The sequence below is a fragment of the Canis lupus genome, chromosome 28 (assembly GCF_003254725.2).
Source record: "Canis lupus dingo isolate Sandy chromosome 28, ASM325472v2, whole genome shotgun sequence".
NCBI lineage: Eukaryota > Metazoa > Chordata > Mammalia > Carnivora > Canidae > Canis > Canis lupus.
Window position 1 is genome coordinate 14,402,776 of NC_064270.1, and position 23,419 is coordinate 14,426,194.

The window sequence follows — 23,419 nt, forward strand, 5'->3', positions numbered from 1 at the left end:
GGATTCTCTCTTCCTCTCTCCCTCCTCTCTCTCTTTCCCTCTCAGAAAAAAAAAAAAAAAAAAAAAGATGATTTTGGCAGGTGGAAAGAGAAGATACCTAATCCATTTCTAGATAAGTAATATTCTACATCCTGACCTCATCTCATTTGCCTATTTGTATACTAAACTATTTTTGATTAATAAAATGACACATGCACAGGGTAAAAAACATACCAACAGTATGAATAGTTAACAATGCAAAAGTGACTATATATAGTCTCTATATTCTGATATATGCTGTAGATGCATATAGATTAGTCTGTATTTATACATATGTCGCTTTGAATTTAAAAAACATTATATTATTCTATTCATTACTTTCTTTACTTAAAGGTACCGTAGGAATCAATTCGTATCAATACACTAAGATCCATCTCATTCTAACAGCTGCATAGAATTCTGTTATGTAACTCTATCATTATTTAATCAATCACCTACTGATTGACATTTAAAAGATTTCCAGACTTTAGTTATTATAAATACTGCTGCAACAAATATCTTTATATCTCTATTTAGGTGTGAGAATCTATTAATTATTAGATTAAAATTATTAGAAATGGTATTGAATGGGCCAAAGGAAATTGATAGAAACTGTCAAATTGTCATCCAAAAGAGGTTTATACCGATTTACCCTTCTAATACCATATTAGGGTATTTCTTTCTGAATATCTTTTATTTTCTTCTCTCTTAAAAAAATAAACATTTTAAATTTTAGAATAATTTTAGATTTCCAGAAAAATTGCAAAGATTGTACAGAGTTCTCACAGATCTTTCACTTGTCCACCCCTACTGTTAACATCTTACATAATCATGGTATATTTATATGTCAAAGCTTAAGAAATTAACAACATTGGTACATTACTATTAACTAAATTCTAGATTTTATTAGTTCACCAATTTCTCCACTAATGTCTTCTCCTGTCCTAAGATCCCATCTAGCTCACCCCATTGTACTTAGTTATCATGTCTCCTTAATCTCCTCTGGTGTATAGCAGTTTCTTAGTCTTTCCTTATTTTTCATGATAGTGACATTTTTAAATTTTCTTTTTGTCTTTGCCATTCTAAGAGGTGTAAAAAAAAAAAAAAAAAAAAGGTTCCTGGGGCACCTCTGTGACTCAGTCAGTTAAGCATCAGACTCCTGGTTTCAGCTCAGGTCATGAGCTCATGAGTTGTGGGATTGAGCTCCGAGTCCAGCTCTGCACTCAACAGATCATCTGCTTAAAGATTCTCTCCTGCTTTTCCCTCCACTCACTCTCTCTCTCTCTCAAATAAGTAAAAATCTTTTTAAAAAGTTTTCCCCGTTTTTTAAATATGTACAGTATTTTTTCTAATTATGGGTAAGACTGAATTATCTCGTTATATGTTTGAAAGCCATTAGCATTTCTTCTGGGAAATGCTGTTAATGCCCTTTGTCCCTGTTCCTATGATGACTGCGATCTTCTTCTTATGAGTTTGTAAAGGCTCTTTACACATTGTATAGTCAATTTTGTTCCAATTTATTATTCTATTCTTACAGCATTTTATCCATGCAGACATTTAAAAATTTTGATCCTTGATTTCATGTCATATCTTTTGAAACACTTTAAAGAGAATGAATGTTCAGGAAGGGGTTTCTTATTACAATTTCCTGACTAAAAGATCAACCAAAATAGATTTTTTTTAAGTAGACTCCATGTCCAACGTGGCACTTGAACTCAAGACCCTTCAATCAAGGATTGCATGCTCTACTGACTAAGCCAGCCAGGTGGCCCCAAAGTAAACTTTCATTTCAAATCTTACTATGGAAAATCTTTCAGCATAGTGAATAGATTTTAGTTAACCTAACTGAATACTATCTTAAAAATTATTCAGAATGTTTTAATCTCTCTGGATCATAATTCTAAAGATTATTTATTTAACATTTAATATACTGCTTATGATGTGCCAGGAACTGTTTTCATTTACCTAATGACTACTCATAGTATCAATAAGTGTTTGTTGATAGGGCAATTATACTTCCTGTACTCTATCCAATTAGAAGACCCTGGAAATAAGCAATTAGCAAACTGGCTGATATTCAATTTAAAAAGAGAAAGCCAGAAATAACCCAAACTGAAATGAACTTAATATATATCAAACAAAGTAAAATTTTAAAATAAGGAAAGAAATCACTACTTCGTTAGTGCTGTTGGGTTTGTAGAGCATGTTTCCAACTTTACGATAAAGAAGGGAGGGAAAAGGAATATACAAGTCTAGAAAGAACATGGGAAATATGTATTCTAAAATAGTTAATTGGGTCCCATTCTCCCTCACTTATTGGGAATGCTATGGGACAATGAGAAAATGGTCAGACCAATGTGCTGGTCTGACACTATAAATTATAAAATGAACAATTAAAAATTTAAAAAATAGGGGCTCCTGGGTGGCTCAATTGGTTAAGTGCCTGCCTTTGGTTCAGATCATGATCCCGGGGTCCTGGGACAGAGTTCTTCACAGGCTCTCTGCTCAGTGGGGAGTCTGCTTCTCTTCCCTCTCCCACTCCCTTTGCTTATGCTGTCTCACTAACAAATAAATAAATAAAATCTTTTTTTAATTAAAATTTTTTTAAAAATTTAAAATAAAATAGCCAACTTTGGGTGTTTTAATTTTCTTTGTTTTTATGTCTTTCTAATTTTTCTACACTGTAATATTTTGGTGAAGAGGAAAATACTCATTAAAATAGTAATGCTGGTGATAGAACTGGGTATCAATAGAGAAAAAAACTGATTTAGATTATATCTCATAACCCAATATAATAAATCCCCCCAAAATAAAAGTGAATTTAAAATTTTAACTAGATTTTAAGTGTTTAAATTTTAAATACTGCACAGAAAAAAGGAGTAAAATGAAAACAAAATGAAAATAAAATTTTAAAATAAAGAGTAAAACAACAGGTTTACAACAGTAAACAAAATTAACAATACTAAAGGTACAAGTTTTATCTCTAAAACATTTATGGGACTGATAGAAATCTACCAGAATAACACCCTGTCTCCAATACCCTGTCACCCATAGCCAACAGCAGATAAGACCAGTCCCACCATGTCCACATGATGAAGCACCCCACAACATTAATAGAGACCTGCATATTAAAACAATTATTGGGGATGCCTGGGTGGCTCAGCGGTTGAGTGTCTGCCTTTGGTTCAGGGCATGATCCTGGAGTTCTAGGATCAGAGCTCTAGGATTGAGTCCCGTATTGGGCTCCCTGAAGGGAGCCTGCTTCTCCCTCTGCCTATGTCTCTCCTTCTTTCTGTGTGTCTCATGAATAAATAAATTAAAAAACAATTATTAAAGTGCCACCTCACATCTATTATTAGGTGGAAAAAACAGAAACTGACTTTGGTTTTATAGAAAGGTTTGGGTTTGGTTATATATTGCAGGTAGCACACTGGTATAACCTTTCAGGGAAGAATTCTGTTGAGAATTGTTGAGTGATAGCTTCTGACCCAGCATTCCCACTGTGGGCACTAAATCACAAAGAAATAATTCAAAACAAAAAAATATATTTTTTACAAAGATATTTATAGTTGCAGCTATATATTTGAGCTAAAACCTGGAAGTAGCCCAAATGTTTGTCTGTGAGGGAGAACAGTATACTCATGCAATGGAATATATTGCCTCTAGAAATGACAAATGTGGAAATGGCCAAACATTTTGGAAATGACCACAGCAAGCAATGGTAATTTTAAAATGAAGTCAAATTTATAAAAGTAGAGGTGAATAGACACTACGTAAAATAATGTCTCCATAAACAAGTCAGGTGAATAGATGGTGCTTTGGAAGCAAGTTTATATATCTTACATGATACATTTATTCATTGTTGTAGTTTGGGTTGATAGGTCTCTCGATTTACCTTTAACTAAATAATAGATTAAATGAAATTGTGAGAAAAGCCCAGAATGGACACTTAGGTAATTGGGATCTGAATCTCAGTTCTGCCTCCTACTAATTATAAAATTGTGGTCATCTGACTTCTCTAATGGTCAATATCTTCCCCCCAGAAAGGACGATAGTATTTCTCACAATCGCGGTTTTAAAATGACAACTAAAACAAAAGACAGTGTAAGTACAAAAAAGGTTCATTCTTTTTACATAAATATAAATACATGTAGGAGTTAATATCGATTAATGGTATCATCCCTGAAGCTAATCCAATAATCATTTATTTTTCTTCTAGCTAATTTAATTACAATTATTAGAAATTGCTCTTCTAGGGGTGCCTGGGTGGCTCAGTCTGTTAAGCATCTGCCTTCAGCTCAGGTCATGATCTCAGGGTCCTGGGATTGAGCCCCACATTGGACTCCTTGCTCAGCAGGGATCCTGCTTCTCCCTCCCCTTCTGCCCCTGTTCATGCTCTCTTTCTGTCAAATAAATAAAATCTTTTATTAAAAAAGAAAGAAATTATTCTTCTAATATCAAACATTAGTCCTCTTTCGGGCTGAATGATAAGGATTTGGGTGTACACACATTAAAGCTAAAATGAATTACTGAATTCATCCACTGGGTGAATGCGGTCCCTGGTTTCCCATTGCTAGAGAGCAAGCCTCACTACCTGATGGAGAGAGAACTTAGGACAATAAAAGACAGTTAACAGGATGGACCAAAGAACTGAACTCTTAATGAGAAAGATGAGACTCTCAGTCAAATCTTATCTGCAAATCTCCCAGGTATGTAAGAAGACATCCTTGGGAGCTCACCTTTCCTCTTGAGTTAGGTCCAAGTTAAGAGGTAGAGATGAAACCAAAAATTGAACATTCTGGATCACAGCAGGAAGGAAACAAGGGGGAAAGAATCAATGTATTTCTTGAACTGGGTTAAGGACAACAGTTCTCTCATCTCTCTGGCCACTTATCTACTATTTGGTGACACTTCACTAAAGGTCAAAGCACTGCCCTGAGGGCCTAATCACTGCAGCAAGAAATTTTCAAAGTTGAACTTTAGAAGCTGCTACCAAACAGCAGGTGCAGGTATCCTCTCCCACAACCGATGCCATCATTACAACACTTGGCTTTGGTCCTTCAAATCAAATTTCAACTTTTTAAAGCCACTCCCAAATAAATAAATAAATAAATAAATAAAGCCACTCCCTTTGGCTTTGACTTGAGAAACAGTACCATGCTGTTAAAAGCAGCGTAACAACTCAGCTTTTTCATCCCTTTTGCCTACTCCATCATCTTTGATGGTTAGTCTCCCCAGCTGGTGGCCAAATCCTATGTATATTCTTATTGGCTTCAGCACCTGAAAAATCAGAAGGAATAAAAGAAAATCTTTCTGGGCAGCCCCGGTAGCTCAGTGGTTTAGTGCAGTCTTCAGCCCAGTGCGGGATCCTGGAGACCCAAGATTGAGTCCCACGTCAGGCTTCCTGCATGGAGCCTGCTTCTCCCTCTGCCTGTGTCTCTGCCTCTCTCTCTCTCTCTCATGAATAAATAAATTTTAAAAATCTTTAAAAAAAAAAGTTTTCAAAAAACATCTTTCTCTGAAAACAGGTATCCATCTCCCCCTACTGTGAGACCTGTCACAGTCCAGTGAAAGGGGTCAGTAGAACAAGGCAGCAGACATGATTAGAAGACAGGAGCAGGTGCCCCTTGGAATTCAATAAGGACCCTTGTTCCCATCTTTGAGATGCTCTGTGGTTGACTGTCTCTCCAACATACTTGCTGGTGTAAAGTGGGGGTGCTCCCCCCAAAACGATTAGTGTCCTGTAAATAAACCCCTCTCAAGGCTGTTAATGGGGGCTGTTAATGCTGGGAGGAATCTCTAACCAGGCTGTGGGCCTGGTGGAACTCCCATTTTCCCAGCACTCCTTCTCTTGCCTCAGGCTCATTTTCCACTTGGCCCCCTCCCTCTCAGCTTTCCAGCACATCGGCACTTCGTCACTATTACAGTTTGACCGCATTCCTGGGCACAGGACCTATTTTAAACAAAAACAAACCAGCATGCACCCATGGTTAGCTATCGAGCCCCTTAAAATCTTGGCAACAAGTGAGTCCAGAGGGACAGAAATTAATCTAGGCAGTTATCTAGAGTCCCCTTTCATTCCACCTCTCTGCCCTCACACTCCAAACTCAAAGCAAATAAATAAACCTAGTCTGAATAAAAATGCCTTTGGTGAAGGAGGATCTAAGTAAGGGTCTATTGGAGAGATCTTAAACCAGCATGGTCTCTAAAATCAGGAAGCTGCTGCATCACAGCTCAGTTTCCCCCTCTGCCCCATCTTGCAGTTTGGTTCCCCTTGATGCTGTGGATGCTACCTCCGTGGCATGACTGTCATGACTTCCATAAGCATAAATCCCTACTGATTTGGAAATTCGGCAAAGGAGGGCATCTGTCCACAAATGTAGAACAAGGCCATCTCAGGGTACTTTGGGCTAAGGAGGGGAGACAGGACTATGCAAAATGATGCTTGGGGCTTGGTAGCACTATCTCTTGATTTATTTGACCCTGCTTTCCAGAAGATATTCCCCCATGTTGCCTGTATCTACTAGTTCTTCTACCAATACTAAGAATTTGGCTTTAAGGTACAAGTTTTTTGTTGTTGTTGTTCTTTTTTTAATGCAGTCCATTTTATTCCCTTTTTTTTTTTTAAGATTCTATTTATTTATTCATGAGACACAGAGAGAGAGAGAGAGAGGAAGAGACATAGGCAGAGGGAGAAGCAGGCTCCCCACAAGGAGCCAGATGCAGAACTCAAGGACCCCAGGATCACGACCTGAGCCAAAGGCAGACATCAACCATTGTGCCATTCAGGCATCCCTCCATTTTATTCTTCTTAAACCACAAAGTAGAGTCTTTGGTTGTACAAACATCACTAGTTACAGGCTTGCCAACAGTTCCCAGCTGGGGAGGAGGCAGTTAGTAGACAGGCCAGAACTCCTAAGGGATCTCTTTAAATGCTAACACCCAAGTTAAAAGACTTGGGCAAGGGTGGTGGTGCAGGTGGCAGTGTACAAGTATTTATACAGCCCAAGGCAGGAAACTTCTAACTCTTCACTTACACTTGCGTTAGTCTAAATCTTCCAATGGCCTCAGCCAAGGGAGATGTAATTAAGATTTATTTATTTATTTATTTATTTATTTATTTATTTATTTATTTATTTATTTGAGATCGAGAGGGAGAAGGCTCACATGAGATGAGAGAGGGGCAGAGAAAAAGAGGAAGAGAGAGAATTTTAAGCAGACTCCATACCCAGCACAGAGCCCAACAAAGGACTCAATCCCACAACCCTGAGATCAGGAGCCAAAGTCAGAAGTTAGACACTCAAGTGACTGAGCCACCCAGGTGCCCCAATTTAGATTTTTTTAAAAAAATCAATGAAAAATCATCATATTGTGTTAAATTGCTTACGCTTCTGGCCAGGAAACAGGTGGAATAGCCCCAACACCCAGGGTGAAGTGAGATGATAGGACCATGCACAAGAAGAACAAGGAGCAGACCGACCTGTCCCTTGAAAGGCCTTCAAATGTCAACTCACCGGCCTCCCCTCCCATTGTCCCACACTATGCCAGTGAACTCCAGCGAAGCCCATCTCTTCTACATTCATTTTTACATCCATATCTGCTCCTAGATTGCCAGCACCAGCCTACCTCATCCCTGACAAATGCTTGCTTCCCTCTTCTGGGGACTAGTCAAATTCACCCATTCTTCAAGCCTCTACTTTCCTAAGTCCAGCAAACAGTCCTCTCCCTCTTATGTGAACCCCCAGAGTGAACATACCACAAACTGAGGCACTGTTAACTTCTTGCAACTGTATTTTTCATTTGTCCAATATGTCATAAATTCCACAGGATCAAGTCTTAACCTCTTAGTACTTCTAAAAGTATATCCCAACCAGCATGCTACAAAGCAATGGTATACCAGGAACCCTAAATAACTGTGCCATAAAACCTCAATTTACAGAATTTATTTTCATTCAACTAAAATCCACACTTTCCTGAAGATTTCAGACAAACTACTGAGCCACAATGTGGCCCATGACCCAATTTGCTACAAATAAGATGAAGATCTTGTGTTCAGAGGAAGGTATATGAAAGGATATAAGAGAAAAAGGTCAGGGCGGTAAATAGTTTTACTCAAACAGTAACATACCAGATGGTGAATAAATAAATATACAGGTTTTTCAACTTTCTAAAACTTGATTTTTTTTAAATTTACCTTTTAATCCTTTCATGTACTACCAAAAATTCTAACAGCATACAAAAGTCTTAAGACACAAAAGGGGAGAACCCTGTGTCTAACATAATAAGTATTTTGATAGATACTGCTTTGGAACTGCTTAAGTTCTCAAAAGCACAATTCTCCCTTTGGCAAGTCACACTTTCAACAACACCTGTAGCTTTTCAGGAGCCTGGGCACACTACCTTCTAGCTCCAAAGTCCTTTCCTAAAGATGTATAATATACCACACCTTTAGGAATTCAGCCAAAGCCTCCAAATTCTTATGCTAGAGAAGCTCAAGGGAAGGAACTGAGCAGATAAATTACCTTAATGTGGTACCACATGTCAAAGTTGTCCATAGAAGTTTTAGAAGCACTGAGGCATAACTCCAATTCATAACCCTGAATATAGGATTTAGGACTGTGTTCACACTCACATCCATTTCCTTCTACTATTGGTCAAGTTCTATATTTGCAGGGCACTTGACCATGCATGTTCTCCAAGACGTTAAGAGATGTTAAGCAGGAGGAAATATTTATGGTCAACGCTTTGGACAATGCTGGTTGAAACAAAATTAAACGGGTCTCTCTATCACAAGACTTCTCAGTACCTTTAAGTTACTAACAGGCATTGTGAACCTCCCAGAAAAGGCATGTGGAGCACAGCATTTTCCATACTCATTTGATCACAGAATCAGTTTTTCACAAATCCCAAAATACAACTTTCATAAAGGGTAATCTAGCAGTTTCTGAGCATAAATGACAGCAAGAAAGATGCCACTATTTTTTGTGAACAGGCCATCCTCTCAGTGAGTCATGAATTAGGTACTATCAGCTTCACAAGTGGACTTTGTTCTCATACCTTGAAAATGACTTTTCCCTGGGCTCCCCATCTGAAATGTAAGGAATAATCACACTGCTCTGCTTCTTGGGGTTGTTTTTTATTGTTTTTAATCTTGCAACTGTGTTCCATATTAATCACTAAAACAGGTTCTCAGCCCAAGTAGCCAGGCTTCAAAATCCCTGGTGCCCTTCCAGCCTGGATGAAGGGATGGAAAGAACATGAACCAGACGCCACCCAGAAAGTTTTTACATCTCCAGTTTCGAAGCCATTATGATAAAGTCAAACTGCAGCCAAGATACCGGATAAATAGAGGTTCTTCTTTACTAACTCCCTTCTAGAGAGAGGCCCCTTATGCGCACACAGCACCTATATCTGAATCTTGACTCAATATGGACTTTCTTAAAAAAAAAAAAATTCAAAGAAACATGGGAGGTCAAAGCTGGAGCTACAGGAAAGAAAGAAAAAGATGTACTGGGAAAAGACTATTGCCCTTTCTCTGCAGAGAAAGAGCCCATTACAAGCTAGTGAGCAGGGGAAATATCATTCCTTTTGGTGAAACAGCTTTCCAGGAAAAGTATCTCAACATATTTACTATAAAACAATTTAATTTCCCTGTCCCATCACCTGCCACCCCATCCCCATTCCCCCAAAAAGCCCACATATTGTGGATTTCCTCTCATTCTTGGCAGAGTTACCAGAAGAAACATAATACCCCCTTCGGACTGCTCCCAACAGCTGCTGGAACAAGATGGGGATCTGGGGTAACCTTCCGAAGCTGCCTCTAAAAATGACCATTCCCCCTGCCAAACCACGCAGCCAGTGAACATAACACTTGTCTTTCCCTACTTTCTTAAAGCAAGGAGAGACCTTCCAAAAGCAATAGAGTCCCCTACTCCAAAATACTTGCCTCTGCCCATCTGATCTCCTCAACTTGACCATAAGCTGAAACTTCTATAGGGTAAGCCCCACTGTGTGTCTTCCCTAACAAGCATTTCTTGAAACAGTCCTCTACTACTTCACAGGACTAGTGTCTTTTATTTGTTTGCTTAACCTACCAGCTTCCAAGTTTGGATTTTACCAAACTCCTATTCAGTGTAATTTCCTTGCTTCTGTCCACTTCCCCAATACCACATGCCTTGTACACACACACACACAATACCACATGCCTTGTACACACACACCTCCTTTCAGGTCAAGAGCCTTGAAAAACATAAGTCTAGGAACAAATTCAGCAATGACTGTACCATATCCTAGCCCTTGCCCTTCCCCTACATCATTATGTACTAAATGCGCTTCAATTCTGTTAGAAAAGCCCCATCGCCAGGCAGCAGAGAGACTTCCAGTTAGTTTTCAGCCTCTCAGCTGAGACCACCAACAAAGAACTTCATGAATGTCAACTGGGGGGAGAGGCAATATCTCTTTTGGCTGAGGAGAAACGGGACGGAGCCTCCAGCATCATTCCCCAAAGGTGACAGCCGGAGCTGAGTGAAGACCGTGAAAACTGTACAAGAGCTGAGGGAAAAAATATAATGTAAGGAATGATTCGGAATCAGGGGCAGGAGAAGGTGGAGGGATGAACTGGCTGACCCCAAATGTCTTTTCCATCTCTAACTCCTATGATTCTTTGACCTCCAATTTTGTGCTGCAGACATGGAATGGAAAGTCAACAGACGTGGCGATGTTTTGAAAGAGCCTGGCGGTCTGCTCTTGTCATTTAGTGGCCTTTGCATGTATTTTTTAAGGTGTCTCTAAGCCCTGTCTTCATTTCACAGTTGTCACCTTTCTCAGCAATTTGAGCTCATGTCAAATACCAAAAAAGAAGGAGAAGAAGAAAGAATGTACTGGCAATTAATTGTGGGCTAAAGAGGGGGCAGCACAGGGCCCATTGGGTGGCCCAGACTTCCAGGGAGGGAAACGTGGATGGTTTGGGTCTAATGGAGAACTGACTTAGAGTTAAGGCAGCTAAACCTCTAACAGGAGATAAATTCTTTCTCCAAATAGTCTCGTCCTCAGCTTTAGATCCAGTTCAAGCGTTCACATGATTCAGGATTCATGAACAGATTCTTAGCACAACCACGTCATTTCCATTGATTACGACTGGATTTCCATCTAAATTCTGTTCAAATGTGAGCATAACTACAGAATACAAAGGACTTCCCTCAAGAATAAACCAAATCTGGGGTACCTGGGTGGCTCAGTTGGCTAAGCATCTGCCTTTGGCTCAGGTCATAATCCTGGGGTCCTGGGATGGAGCCCCGCATCAGACTCCCTGCTCAGTGGGGAGCCTGCTTCTCCCTCCTCCTCTGCCTGCTGCTCCCTCTGCTTGTGCTCTGTCAAATAAATAAATAAATAAAATCTTAAAAAAAAAAAAAGAATAAACCAAATCTTTAGATACTTAACCTAGTCTGACGGTTGATGCAACTGAGGTAAATTCTGGAGCTTAGCCAGACTCTGTAGATCAGAGTGAGGGGTATGCCAATTTTCACTGAAAATTCAAAACTTGACTCTGTCCTCACTTTTTCAAACAGCTGATATCATCTTAAATTTTCAAAATTTACTGGCCTTAAGAAGAGTCTACCTAAATACTACCTGTTCTGTGGTTAGGAGTCAGAACTAGAAACTAATCCAATGCCAGGGTCAACCCAGAGTTAAGGTTACATTGTCACACAAAGATAATTATTTTCCATGTCAAACACTCAAAAATAATTTAAAAAAAAATCTGTATGGTTTCTCATTAACCTTACTGTCAGTTTGATTCCAGGAACTCACAATCTTTACCTAAGGTGAAGGTGCTAGGCACAGAAAATTCAAAGTATGGGATACTGAAATATTTTCAGAGATCTCATCCCAAGAGGAGTTGCTCATCTTACAGACTGTGAAGACTTTAAGTTTCCTCCAGGTTTTTGCTTGAATGTTAGGAAATTCATCCCCTACTATTCAAGTTTTGCAAGACTGCAAAGAATATAAGCAGCTCTGTATTCTCAGTCCTGGAGGGAAAGGCCTCTTCCATTCTTCCAGTTTGCATTTGGAGGTACTAACTGCACTGGACCATTTCCTGCTTCCACAGGTGTATTGTTTTATTTATTTTAAGCATGTAAACCGAACTCAACTTTTATTAACTCACAAAACTATTTAAAAAATAAGGCCTTTTCAAAACGACTAAAGAGAAATATATCCGTCTATGAAATTTTTCAATCAACTGGAGAACAAGGGACTCTCCTTCCTAGGTAAGGCAGAAAGGAGGAGAAAGCGTAAGCTACTTTAAGTTGTTAACTGTTCTCTGAAAATCACTGTTCAGACCTTAAATGTAACCAGGCAGCAATGCTTCTCCAGGTCAGAGTTAGGAAAGGAAACTTTATGCTTTCTGGACCAAAAAAATGCTCTTAGGTGCAATCATTTTAAAACAAACAAACACACTCTGCTTATCTGTGTCCATCTTACCACTCTGGACGTTAATCATCACTGAAATAGATACCCCATTCCCCAGCCTCAAAGAGCTCCAAGCCTGCAAGACCCTGGCTGAGGAATGAACGTACATGCCAGGGCAAACACCTCAGAGCCTTACTTCCTTACAAACTACCTATTGTTAATTCTAGGCAAATCTACCTCAAGTAAATGCAAGAGAGCACCCAGGTATTGCTCAAAGGATATTTAAAATTCAAGTTTGAAAACATATAGGACTTAATTTGGGAGGAATTAACATAAGACTGGCAAAAGTGTTTTTAAAAAACCCTTTGATTATATATACACAGGTATACTGTATTCTCCGTTCTTTGCTCTTGCTCGTTTTCAGTATGGAAATGGACAGATTCTGGAATTTACTGATTGAACCTTTGCTCTTCCACCTGTCATATTGTCTGTCTACTTCTTGCATTTAGCCTTCATTACCGACTAACAGGGTTAAATTTCACTGTTTTGTTCTTGAAGACTGAACTAGGTTAGTTTCCCCCCTACCCTTCAGGGAAAACTTAAAAGACCGCTATATGAAACATTTCCTTGATTTTTATATTAAAGATATTTCTATTCCCCCAGGCTTCATAAAACGTTCAAAGAAAACTGATTTTAAACCAGATGACTGACTCAAACTGTCTTTGTGTTAACTTTGTTTTAAAAGCTCAGGACACCTACCCACATTCACTGTTTAGGCAAGAGGCCTAAAGGGAAGCAAATTATTTGTTTGTGGTTTTAAAGTGGCCAAAATGCCTTCAAGCACAAGTATAAGACCATTAACAAATCACAAGGAACCAAAGCAGTTCATCTTACTCAACAAAGCTATGATCAGTTTGGAACAGCCAAACTGAATGGGACTTGCCCTGGGCCGGAAGGTCAGTAAACCTTAGCAGTTTGTGTTTCTGAGAATCAAGAGGCTCTTATAGCAGGGAGTGCAGACCCTAGGCCCACAGGTTCTGCTGTCATGCTTCCAAAAACATTCAGGACAGGTGAGAGAAACTGAGCTGTGTGTGTGTGTGTGTGTATGTGTGTGTGTTTCCTCCACCTCCTGTCTTTAGGCAGCACCTCCAATTCAAACCATCTCTTTTGCTAAATACAGACTAGAGAAGCCAAGCAATTAAAAAGCTCCATTTTACAATTTATTGAATGCCTACTATGTGCTGAACGCTGTGCTGATGCTTACACATTAGTACAAATGGCCTCATTTTACTGGGTAGGTTATTACCATTTTTTAAAAGATTGATTGATGACACAGAAAGAGAGGCAGAGACACAGGCAGAGGGAGAAGCAGGCTCCCTGTGGGAAGCCTGATGAGGGACTAGATCCCAGGACCCTGGGATCACAACTAAGCCAAAGACAGATTGCTTAACCACTATGCCACCCAGGTGCCCCTATTCCCATTCTTTATAGATGATAAAACTTAGGTCCAGTGAGGCTGTGTAACTTCTGATAAGATGAGGTTTTGTATTGTGCTTATAAAAATATTCCACTGTCCTGTCTGCAATTTATTAGCCCAAACCATAAACTACAGCCCTGCTACCATCCAAGCAGCCATAGTCTCATTATACTTTGGGCCCAGGCTCCCTGATGCCCTAAGAGGACTGGGGTGTATGCTGTCTCCCTCCAGGGATGACAACCACCTCTCTTGGTGGCTTATCACACCTCCGCAGCTGTCCAGAAACAGACCACACTGGTAAACATTCTCTCCACCTGCTGTAACATGCATAACTTCTCCCCTCAACTCAGAAAACATGAGCAGGGACCCTGGTCTTTATGAAGTGCCGTGGTAAAACAACTTCCCTAGAAGGTCGAAGATACCCCATCCTAGGACACAGGCAAGAAATCAGAACACACATGGCTAATAAATAATAAAGCCATATCACTTGACAGTCTCAAGGTTCTTTATAACTATAAACTCATCTTCATTTTATTGTTTTTCCTCACAGAACACTCATTCCCAGGATCTCTCTTTTAGAGTATTTGAAAAGGAAAGAAAAATAAACACCAGTTATTTGATTCATTCAGTTTCTATTAGGAAAGAAAGCCAAGCTTTGCCTTAGTTGCCTTGGGTTTCAGTCATTTTAGCCAACTTCCCTTAAAAGTCAACTGATAAGTTCTTTCAAAGATTTTTTTTCTTAGAAGAAATGAAGGTAACAAGACTGCACACCAAAAAAATCCCAAAGAATCATCATCATACTAGATAACAAACTTGACTAGATAACCAGACAAAAATCATACTAGAATAAACGTTAAATAAAATGATCAGGTTCAAAATTTACAAAAGATAATAGTAATCTTGTCTGTCATTAGTAACAACACCCAGCTGAAAAACATACTGAAATAAAAACAAAATGCGTAACATATGTAGGAATACTTCATAATAAATTGACAATTAGATATATGTGAACTGTACAGTGAAAACCACAGAAACCTCTGAAAAGGCACAGAATTTTTTTGCTGGGAAGCTGAGTGGGAGTGGAGACCTGACACACAAAAAGGATAAATCTAACCCTAACCAATATTAGACTCTACCAAAAAGCAACAATATGTAAAATAGTATGAAAATTGAATAATTTGTGGAACAAAACGGAGTTCAGATGTATATATATATATATATATACACATGTGTGTGTATGTGTATACACACATAAACAATAATTGGCAACATAAGCTTTCTAAAACAAAGTGAAAGAGAAGGATTATTTAACAAAAGGTACAGAGGTAACTAGGTAGCTGTTTAGGGAAAAAAACGTTAAATTCACCCTTGCAGCAGAATAGAACTGATATTAATGAAAGCGTTAACTATTTTAAAAAATTGAATTATAAGAAAATCAGAATATCAAAATGAAGATTTATCAGATCTGTGGAGAAATTATAAATTTCTCAGCTTTGGGGCAAAAAAAGGAAAAAAATCACAAAAGACTGACAGATTCTGATATATGTAAGTGTGAAATTTCCACAGGCTAGAAACAGTAAAGTAAAAAGGACTGGGGAAAATATTTGCATCAAAGATGACAGATGAGAGCCTAGTATCTATGACCCACAGGATTCCAAATTTACAAGAAAAACATCAAGACCCCAATAATAAATGGGCAAAGACTAAGTACAGACAATCTCACAGGTGAAACAAACACATGGGAAAATATTTATTGGTGTCAGCAGTAAAATAAATAAATAAAAGGCAAAAAATTAAAACTATAACACTTAAAATCATATGCCCACTAAAATAGCTGATTTTTACAACTTCACATGAAACTGGCTTAATCATTCTTTGCTGGTGCTGACTGGTACTTGGTATAATTTTACAAACCATAGCCTTTGATCCAATAATGCCAATCTTGAGCATTTATCCTTAGGAACTTTTTTTAAAGGTATATGTGTGGTATGTGACCTATCTCAAAAACTGTTACCAAAAATGCTTTGTTTCATTGTTATCTATAATAGCAAAAATCTGGACACAACATGAAAATTTAGTATTAGAGGAATGTTTTTCATCTCAGGGTAGAATTTACAAACATTGATTATACACCTACTCTGCCAGGATCAGTAAGACAGCAACCGAGAGGGGGGAAGAAGTATGCAACTGAAAAGTAATTTTAAATAATGAATAGTTGTCTAAAGGCGATGGCATTATAGCTTTTATGTTTTAAAAAAAAAACTTTAATGTTGTTATACTGTTTTAGAATTACCTTTTTTAAAACCCAAATTGGATGGAGTTCTAGGTGCAGTCTAAAAGCTTTTACTCACCAATTCTATTTTTTTCCCTTCCTATTTAACAGCTCAAGTGGTTCAAGTAAGTTTTCCATTCACAGGTCTCAGATACTACCCAAATCAGGCCAAACTGCAATCCCATGCCTTTGTATACCACCTAGACCGAATCCAGTCCCCCGCCATAAGGAGGCACCCTTTTTTGTGTCGCTCTGCCTCTATCAAGTCAAACTATGGTTGACTCTTGGGCCAGGGGCCTTCTTTTCAGGCCTGAGCCCTTTTCTCCATACTCGATTCTATCTGAGCCCTGCAGCCTAACCACCTTCAGCAGAGGGTGAGCGGATGAATGTCCACAAAGACGTCGGGACAGGCCACATAGTGGCGGTGGGTCCTACACCTGGCCCCGAGGAGGCGTCCGAAGCCGCAGACGAGCCTGGCTCCTGCGGGGACTGAGGCACCGAGGGACGACACAGTTACAAGCTGAAGGCAGTGCTTAAGATGGCTCATTGTGACAAGCCGCCCAGGGAGGGTGCCGACTGAGGGATGCTCCTGGGAGGCTTCCTCCGACGGGAGGGGGGGCCTCCGACCGGAGAGGGGCGCGGGGAGGGGTCCGGCCGAGGCCGGCTCTGGGCCTCGGCAGGCATCCGGGGTGCGACACAACCCAGGGCCGACCAGGCCGCGGCGCCCCGCCCTTTCCCGGGACGCGGGCCGGCCCGGGGCGGGGAGCGGGCGGGTGAGCGGGCGCTTACAGGTCGGTGCCGAGCCGCGTGAAGCCGGAGTTGAGCGAGGCCCGGGCTATCCGGCGCCAGAGCAGGTCGCAGCCGGTGAAGCGCCGCAGCCAGCGGCACACCTGCGCCAGGCGGCCGAGGGCCCGCATGTCCAGGTAGGAGCAGATGAGCAGCAGCAGCTCCTCCGGCAGGCGCAAGAGCGCTGGCCCCGCAGCTGGGCGGCCGGCCGGCTCCCGGGCTGCCGCCTCCTCCTCGGCTGCGGCCGCCATGGCCACCCCCGCCGTCCCTGCCCCCGCGATGCAGCCCCAAGCCTGACCCCCTCGTCCCTGCGCTCTGCCCGGCCTCGCGTCCTCCTGCCGCCCAGGCCTGGCTCTCCATTCCCCCTTCTTCCCATCACCTCTTCCTCTGGCCTCCTTGCCCGCCCCTGCGCTCCCCGCATCTCCCCGCACGATCCTTCTCGCCCCTTCCTCCACGCTTCCGCCTCCCTGTCCTTCCTCCTCCGGGCCTGCCCTCGCTCCCGCCTCGGCCCCCAGCCCCGCTGCCTCCTTCGCTTTCTGCAGCCCCGGCTTCCCTTCCGCCCCGCTTCCTCTTCCGCCCTGCCCGGCTCCCGCTTTTCCCTTCCCCTTCCCCTTCCTTCGCTTCCCCCTCGAGACCCTCCCTTCCTGCAGTTTCCTCGCCTCCCCGCCCTCTCCCTCTCCGGGCCCGCGGTTCCCAGGCGGCCCCGGGGGGCCTTGGCTGCCCATGAGCGGCCGCGGGCCCGGCCCCAAGCAGAGCCGAGCCGCCGCCGCCGCCGCCGCCGCCCCGGGAGGAGGCGACACCATGTCGGACCGGGTCACATGGGGCGGCGCGGGCCGAGACCTGGGCCCGCCCCTCACACCCGCGGCCGTGGAGTCGGTGCGGGCCGGGCCGAGCCAGGGAGCAGACCCCCTCCCCCATCAGCGGGGCCGCCGGGAGCCCTGCGGGGAAGCACATGCGTTCACTCGTCTGGCATGTGAGGCCCGCTGCGGGCCGGCCAAGGCCCCAAGAAGAGCGTCCAACTTCCACAAATCTGCCTAGTTAGTGTCTCTGCCCTCAAGAAGCATGCACTTCTGTGGCCTTCCCCCTCTAGAAGCCCTCCTCTTCCTTGGGTGATGCCTCCTTTCTACAGGCCACCCCCCAGGGCCCCATAAAATCGCATCCCTGGAACTTGGCATTTTTCTTAGCCTGGATAGGAACCTGGTCCCGACAGAGAGCTGCTGTTTTAGGCATTTCAGGAGGCTGCAGTCCTCTAGATCCTGAATCCAAAACTCCCCTGTGATGTTATCAGGAAATGGCAAAGGCAGGGGCTTCTTACTAGTCACCCCATAGAAGTGCAGATAGATTCTCCAAGGTCACCCAGGAGTCCTTCCCCCACACCACCCATACCATTCACAAGGGCACCATTCAAGAGAGCGCTAAGAAAACCCTAGTGAAGTCTAGAGGTGCTATCCAACACGTCGCGTTAGTAACTGTAACTATTGGGCATTTGAAATGTGCCTGATCCGTGGGACACCTGGGTGGCTTAGCGCTTGCCTTTGGCCCAGGGCGTGATCCTGGAGTCCCGGGATTGAGTCCCACGTGGGGCTCCCTGCATGGAGCCTGCTTCTCCCTCTACCTGTGTGTGTGTCTCTCTCTGTGTCTCTCATGAATAAATTTTTTTTTAATAAAAAAAAAAAATGTGCCTGGTCCAAACTGAGGTGTGCTATGTGAAATATACACCAGATTTTGAAGACTTACATAAGAAAAAGAATGTTGGGATCCCTGGGTGGCGCAGTGGTTTGGCGCCTGCCTTTGGCCCAGGGCGCGATCCTGGAGTCCCGGGATCGAATCCCACATCGGGCTCCCGGTGCATGGAGCCTGCTTCTCCCTCTGCCTGTGTCTCTGCCTCTCTCTCTCTCTCTCTGTGTGACTATCATAAATAAATAAAAATTAAAAAAAATTAAAAAGAAAAAAAAGAAAGAAAAGAATGTTAATCATGTTAATACTTTATATTACATGTTGAAGTGATAAGATTTTTGATATACTGGGTAAATAAAATAGATTTTAATGTAACTACTAGGTAATTTAAAATTATAGAGGCACCTGGGTGACTTAGTCATTTGAGCATCGACTCCTGATTTGGGCTCAGATTTGATCTCAGGGTTGTGAGATGGAGTCTCCATCAGGCTCTGTGCTCAGTGGGGAGTCCATTTGAGATTCTCTCGCCCTCTGCCCCTCCCCCTGCTTGCCCATGCTCCAAATAAATAAGTAAATAAATCTTTAAAAAATAAACTTATACATGTAACTTGCATTTATGGCCCCAATTCGTTTTCTATATATAGCACTGAACTAGGCAGTAAGATTTGGGAGAGAGGAAGATGACTCTATCCCTGTGTAACCTGTACCCCAAATCCTATTTGAGGGTTTTATTTTGTATTTACATCTTAAGACCCATTTTCAGGGAGCAAGAATGAATCAGAAATCAACTCTGGAAATTATTCAATATCTAGGATAGCCAAGGGGATACCTAGGAAGATACTACATTGCATTATGGTGCTGCAGAAGCATCATGTAACAAGGTCAGACCGGAATCTGGCTTTGCCCTAGAATTACTTTTTGATCTTAGCAAAACAACAACAAAAACCCCACCTATTTGGCCTTTTAGTGTTCTCAGTTTATAGTGGAGATAATGCCTCTGCCTTACTTTCGAGGGATAAATGAGATGATCCCTGTAAAATGCTTTGAACTCCTTTAAGAAAATTCTCAATAATAGTTACAGGTCAAATCCTGTTACAAAAAAATACCCTTACCCCCCCCCAAAAAAAAAACCAACAACAACAAAGGCTTTGAGTAGAAAAAGATTTCTAAACTCCTGCCAGTGGTTTACTTAAATAAAAGCAATATTTGATATGACATTCCAGTACAACTAAAGTATTTAAACCATTTCTTAAAGATCATAGTATCATACTGTTAGAAGGCTTGAGGTAGGAATGCTGCAAATTGAGGTAAAGTCATCAACTCAACATTTGATTTTGCTACATTTGTGTACCATGAGCCATAGTGGAAGGAAGGCAGATGAATACAGCGTATGGTTCCTACGTTTTGTGTTCAGATTAGACATATTTGTAATTTCTTACTCTTTGATTATTTTTTAACCATTCCTCTTTAGAGTAGAGCTGAGTTTATGCACATGACCTAGTTTTTACTGGAGTACTTGAAGGCACAAAAAATTAATTAACCCAACATATATCAAGTCAGTCTTAAAACCCACCCTCACACAAATGTAACTTGCTCTTTACCCTATGTTACTTTCATTGATGGAGAAACTACACCATCATTCAAAAACAAATCATCCTCTTTCACACCCAAACTAGAGATCAAGTGAACTGTTTGAACTAATTATAGTTTAATGATTTACAAAAAAAAAAAAAAAAAAAAAGCCTATTCACCATGTAGAAAGGAGCGCCAAAATGGAAAATTGGCATATATTCTGCTACTTGGTGGTGATGTGTATCCCTAAAGTCCTAAGCATGAAAAGAAACCCAAAACTATAGTCTTAGCTCAGAGAAGCAGCTACAATTTTTACTTTCAAGATTCTTTTTTGGGGACAGAGTACCTAAAAAAATCAACTATGGCTGAAAGATGGGTTTATAATGAAAGTAAATGTATATGTCCATGGAGTACCTGAATAGCATTTTACTATCCAAGAAAATAAATATATAAATAGCCCCATAAAAGAGAGATAGAGTAGAGTGGACTTTAAAATATCTTTAAGAAAAGTCACCAACTTCCTTGAAGTTCAAATTCAGGAAGCAATCATAATAAAATAATGGAAGGTGAAATGTACCTTTATTTTCATAAAGCTTTTTATTAAAAATTTTGATTTGCATAGTAATAAGCAAACTGAGAGCATTACACTAAACTTAGAATACCAGAAACATGGAATTATAAAAACTTAAGACTCAATATGAATTTTATACTAGGTATTTAGAAACACTAAATTATTTACTTTTAAAGAGGATTTTTAAGTGTAAAGTTCTTTATATGTGTCCATGTAAGTGACGCAAATAGTAGTGACTATTGCTGTTATAGGTAATACATAATGTATACTTAGGATTATAAAAACACTAAAATTGTGTGTTCTGTCCATTCTTATAAACAGAGGTGGCAGTTTCAGACAGGAACCCATGTACCCACTGGTTAACATTCAGGGCCCTAGCCTTAGGAATAGGCAGATTTAACAGGGGAAGGAATTATTGAGATGAATTAGAGAGAAAGGGATTATTTTGTGAATGACAGTTTTCAATGGCATACAGTGATTCAGATGTTCACCATTATTCTTGTATAATAATAGTTTATACTGGGCAGCCTGGGTGGCTCAGCGGTTTAGCACCGCCTTCAGCCCAGGGTGTGATCCTGGGGACCTGGGATCGAGTCCCATGTCGGGCTTCCTGCATGGAGCCTGCCTCTCCCTCTGCCTGCATCTCTGTCTCTCATGAATAAATAAATAAAAATCTTTTAAAAAAATAATAGCTTATTTTATTAAGTATATTATAAGAGCTTTCCATGTATTGTCTTATTCCTATCAACAATCACATGAGAAAGATACTATTAACCCAGTTTTTTAACAGGAGATGAGACTGAGGCCTATGGTCACATGGTTCCTAACCGGCAGTCTAACCTCAAAGCTATCCTGAACCAGGCCTTTGCCATACACAGCAGAAAATGGAATAAGACATTTCAGTGTCCTCTGAGATCCCTTGCAACTGATAAAGACACACTTAATATTATACTTTACCTCTGGCCATCAAGCAGTTCTGGTACCTAAATAAAAGCTGCTTCTAAGCAGTTAAAGCTCCTTTCTTATCTCCATTATTTTTTAAGAGTTAACTATACAGATCTACAGCCTCTTCATAATTTCTGCAAAAATTTAAAAGGACTTGTAGGAACTAATTTATCTTGCAAAGAAAAAAAATTAAACTAAATTTAGTAATTTGCTTCAGCTTAATTTTCTTCTGTTAAATTTAAGTAACAATATATATGTGATACATATTATATGAGCCTTTTTAAAAATAAATGTATTCCTACTTGTAAATATGTGAAGGAAGATTTTGTGAAATGATGTTAATAATGGTTATTTCGATACCATATGAGCCAATAATTCCACTAATGGGTATTTACCTAAAGGAAACAAAACACTAATTTGAAAGATATATGTACCCCTATGTTTACTGCAGCATTATTTACAATAGCCAAAATATAGAAACAACCAAGTGTCCATTGATACATGAATAGATAAGAAAGATGTGGTATATGTATACAAACACACACACACAGATATACACATGCTGGAATATTATGTAGCCATAAAAAGGATGATATCGTGCCATTTGCAGCAACATGGATGGACCTAGAGAGTATTATACTAAGTAAAATAAGCCAGACTGAGATAGACAAATACCATATGATTTCACTCATATATGAACTCTAAAAAACAAAACAAATGAACAAACAAAAGGTAGAATCAGACCTATAAATACAGAGAACTAGTGGTTGCCAGAGGGGAGGGGTAGGGAGCTAGGCAGAATGGGTGAAGGAGAGTGGGAGACACAGGCTTCCAGTTATGAAATAAATCAGTCACAGGAATAAAAGGCACAGCATAAATAATATGATCAATGATATTGGAATAGTGTTGTGTAGTGACAGATGGTAGCTATACTTGTATAAGCATGGCATAACATATAAAGAAGTTGAATCAAAATGTTGTACACCTGAAATTAATGTAACATTGTGGTCAACTATACCCAAATGAAAAAAAAATTTAAGATTTTATTTATTTATTCATGAGAGACACAGAGAGAGAGGCAGAGACATAAGCAGAGGGAGAAGCAGGCTCCATGCAGGGAGCCCATTGTGGAACCAGATCCTGGGACTCCGGGATCATTCCCTGAGCCAAAGGCAGATGCTCAACCACTGAGCCACCCAAGCGTCCTGAAAAAAAAAAAAAAAAAAAAAATATTAAACTAAGCTTCAGGCCCAGCATGGAACCCATCACAGGCCTTGAACTCACAACCTTGAGATCAAGACCTGAGCTGAAATCAAGAGTAATTGACTGAGCCACCCAGGCATCCCTCAAATAAAAATTTTTTGAAAAATAATGATTATTTCTAGGTAATAGAATTTTTGGAATTTGCTTTGTACTTTTCTGTATTCCACGATTTTTTAATAAGAGGTATATCTCACCTTTACATAATCAATAAAGTCTCTCAAAGAGAAAATAGAGTTGTCATGAGTCCAAACACACCATGCAACAAGAAAGTTGGAGATTTGAAACATAATTTATTACCAGAGTTAACTAGCGACCTGTTTCACTAAACTTTATTTATTCCATTTAAAATGTGTATCATGTATTAGCAAAATAAAAAACAAATTAGACTATCAGAAATGAGAAGAAATAAGAAGCCTAATAGTGAATACTG

At 40.5% G+C, this 23,419-nt stretch overlaps 1 protein-coding gene and 1 long non-coding RNA gene across 3 annotated transcripts in view; one reads left to right on the plus strand and one right to left on the minus strand.

Moving 5' to 3' along the window:
- Window positions 1–23,419, minus strand: part of FBXW4 (F-box and WD repeat domain containing 4) — a 116,793-nt gene that overhangs the window by 64,113 nt on the left and 29,261 nt on the right. Inside the window, exon 1 of one of the 2 annotated variants that reach the window (XM_025466973.3) lies at window positions 16,965–17,720. The exons of the other annotated variant lie outside the window; for it this stretch is intronic. Within the exon in view, the coding sequence (XP_025322758.2) occupies window positions 16,965–17,686 (722 nt within the window). The 5' untranslated portion in view covers window positions 17,687–17,720. Of the gene's footprint in view, window positions 1–16,964; window positions 17,721–23,419 lie in introns of those variants that run through there. 2 annotated transcript variants of the gene reach the window in all.
- LOC118352679 (uncharacterized) overlaps window positions 16,960–23,419 on the plus strand; it is a 38,200-nt gene continuing 31,740 nt past the window's right edge. The window contains exon 1 of the long non-coding RNA XR_007406660.1: window positions 16,960–17,098. This is a non-coding gene — a long non-coding RNA (uncharacterized LOC118352679). The remainder of the gene's footprint in view (window positions 17,099–23,419) is intronic.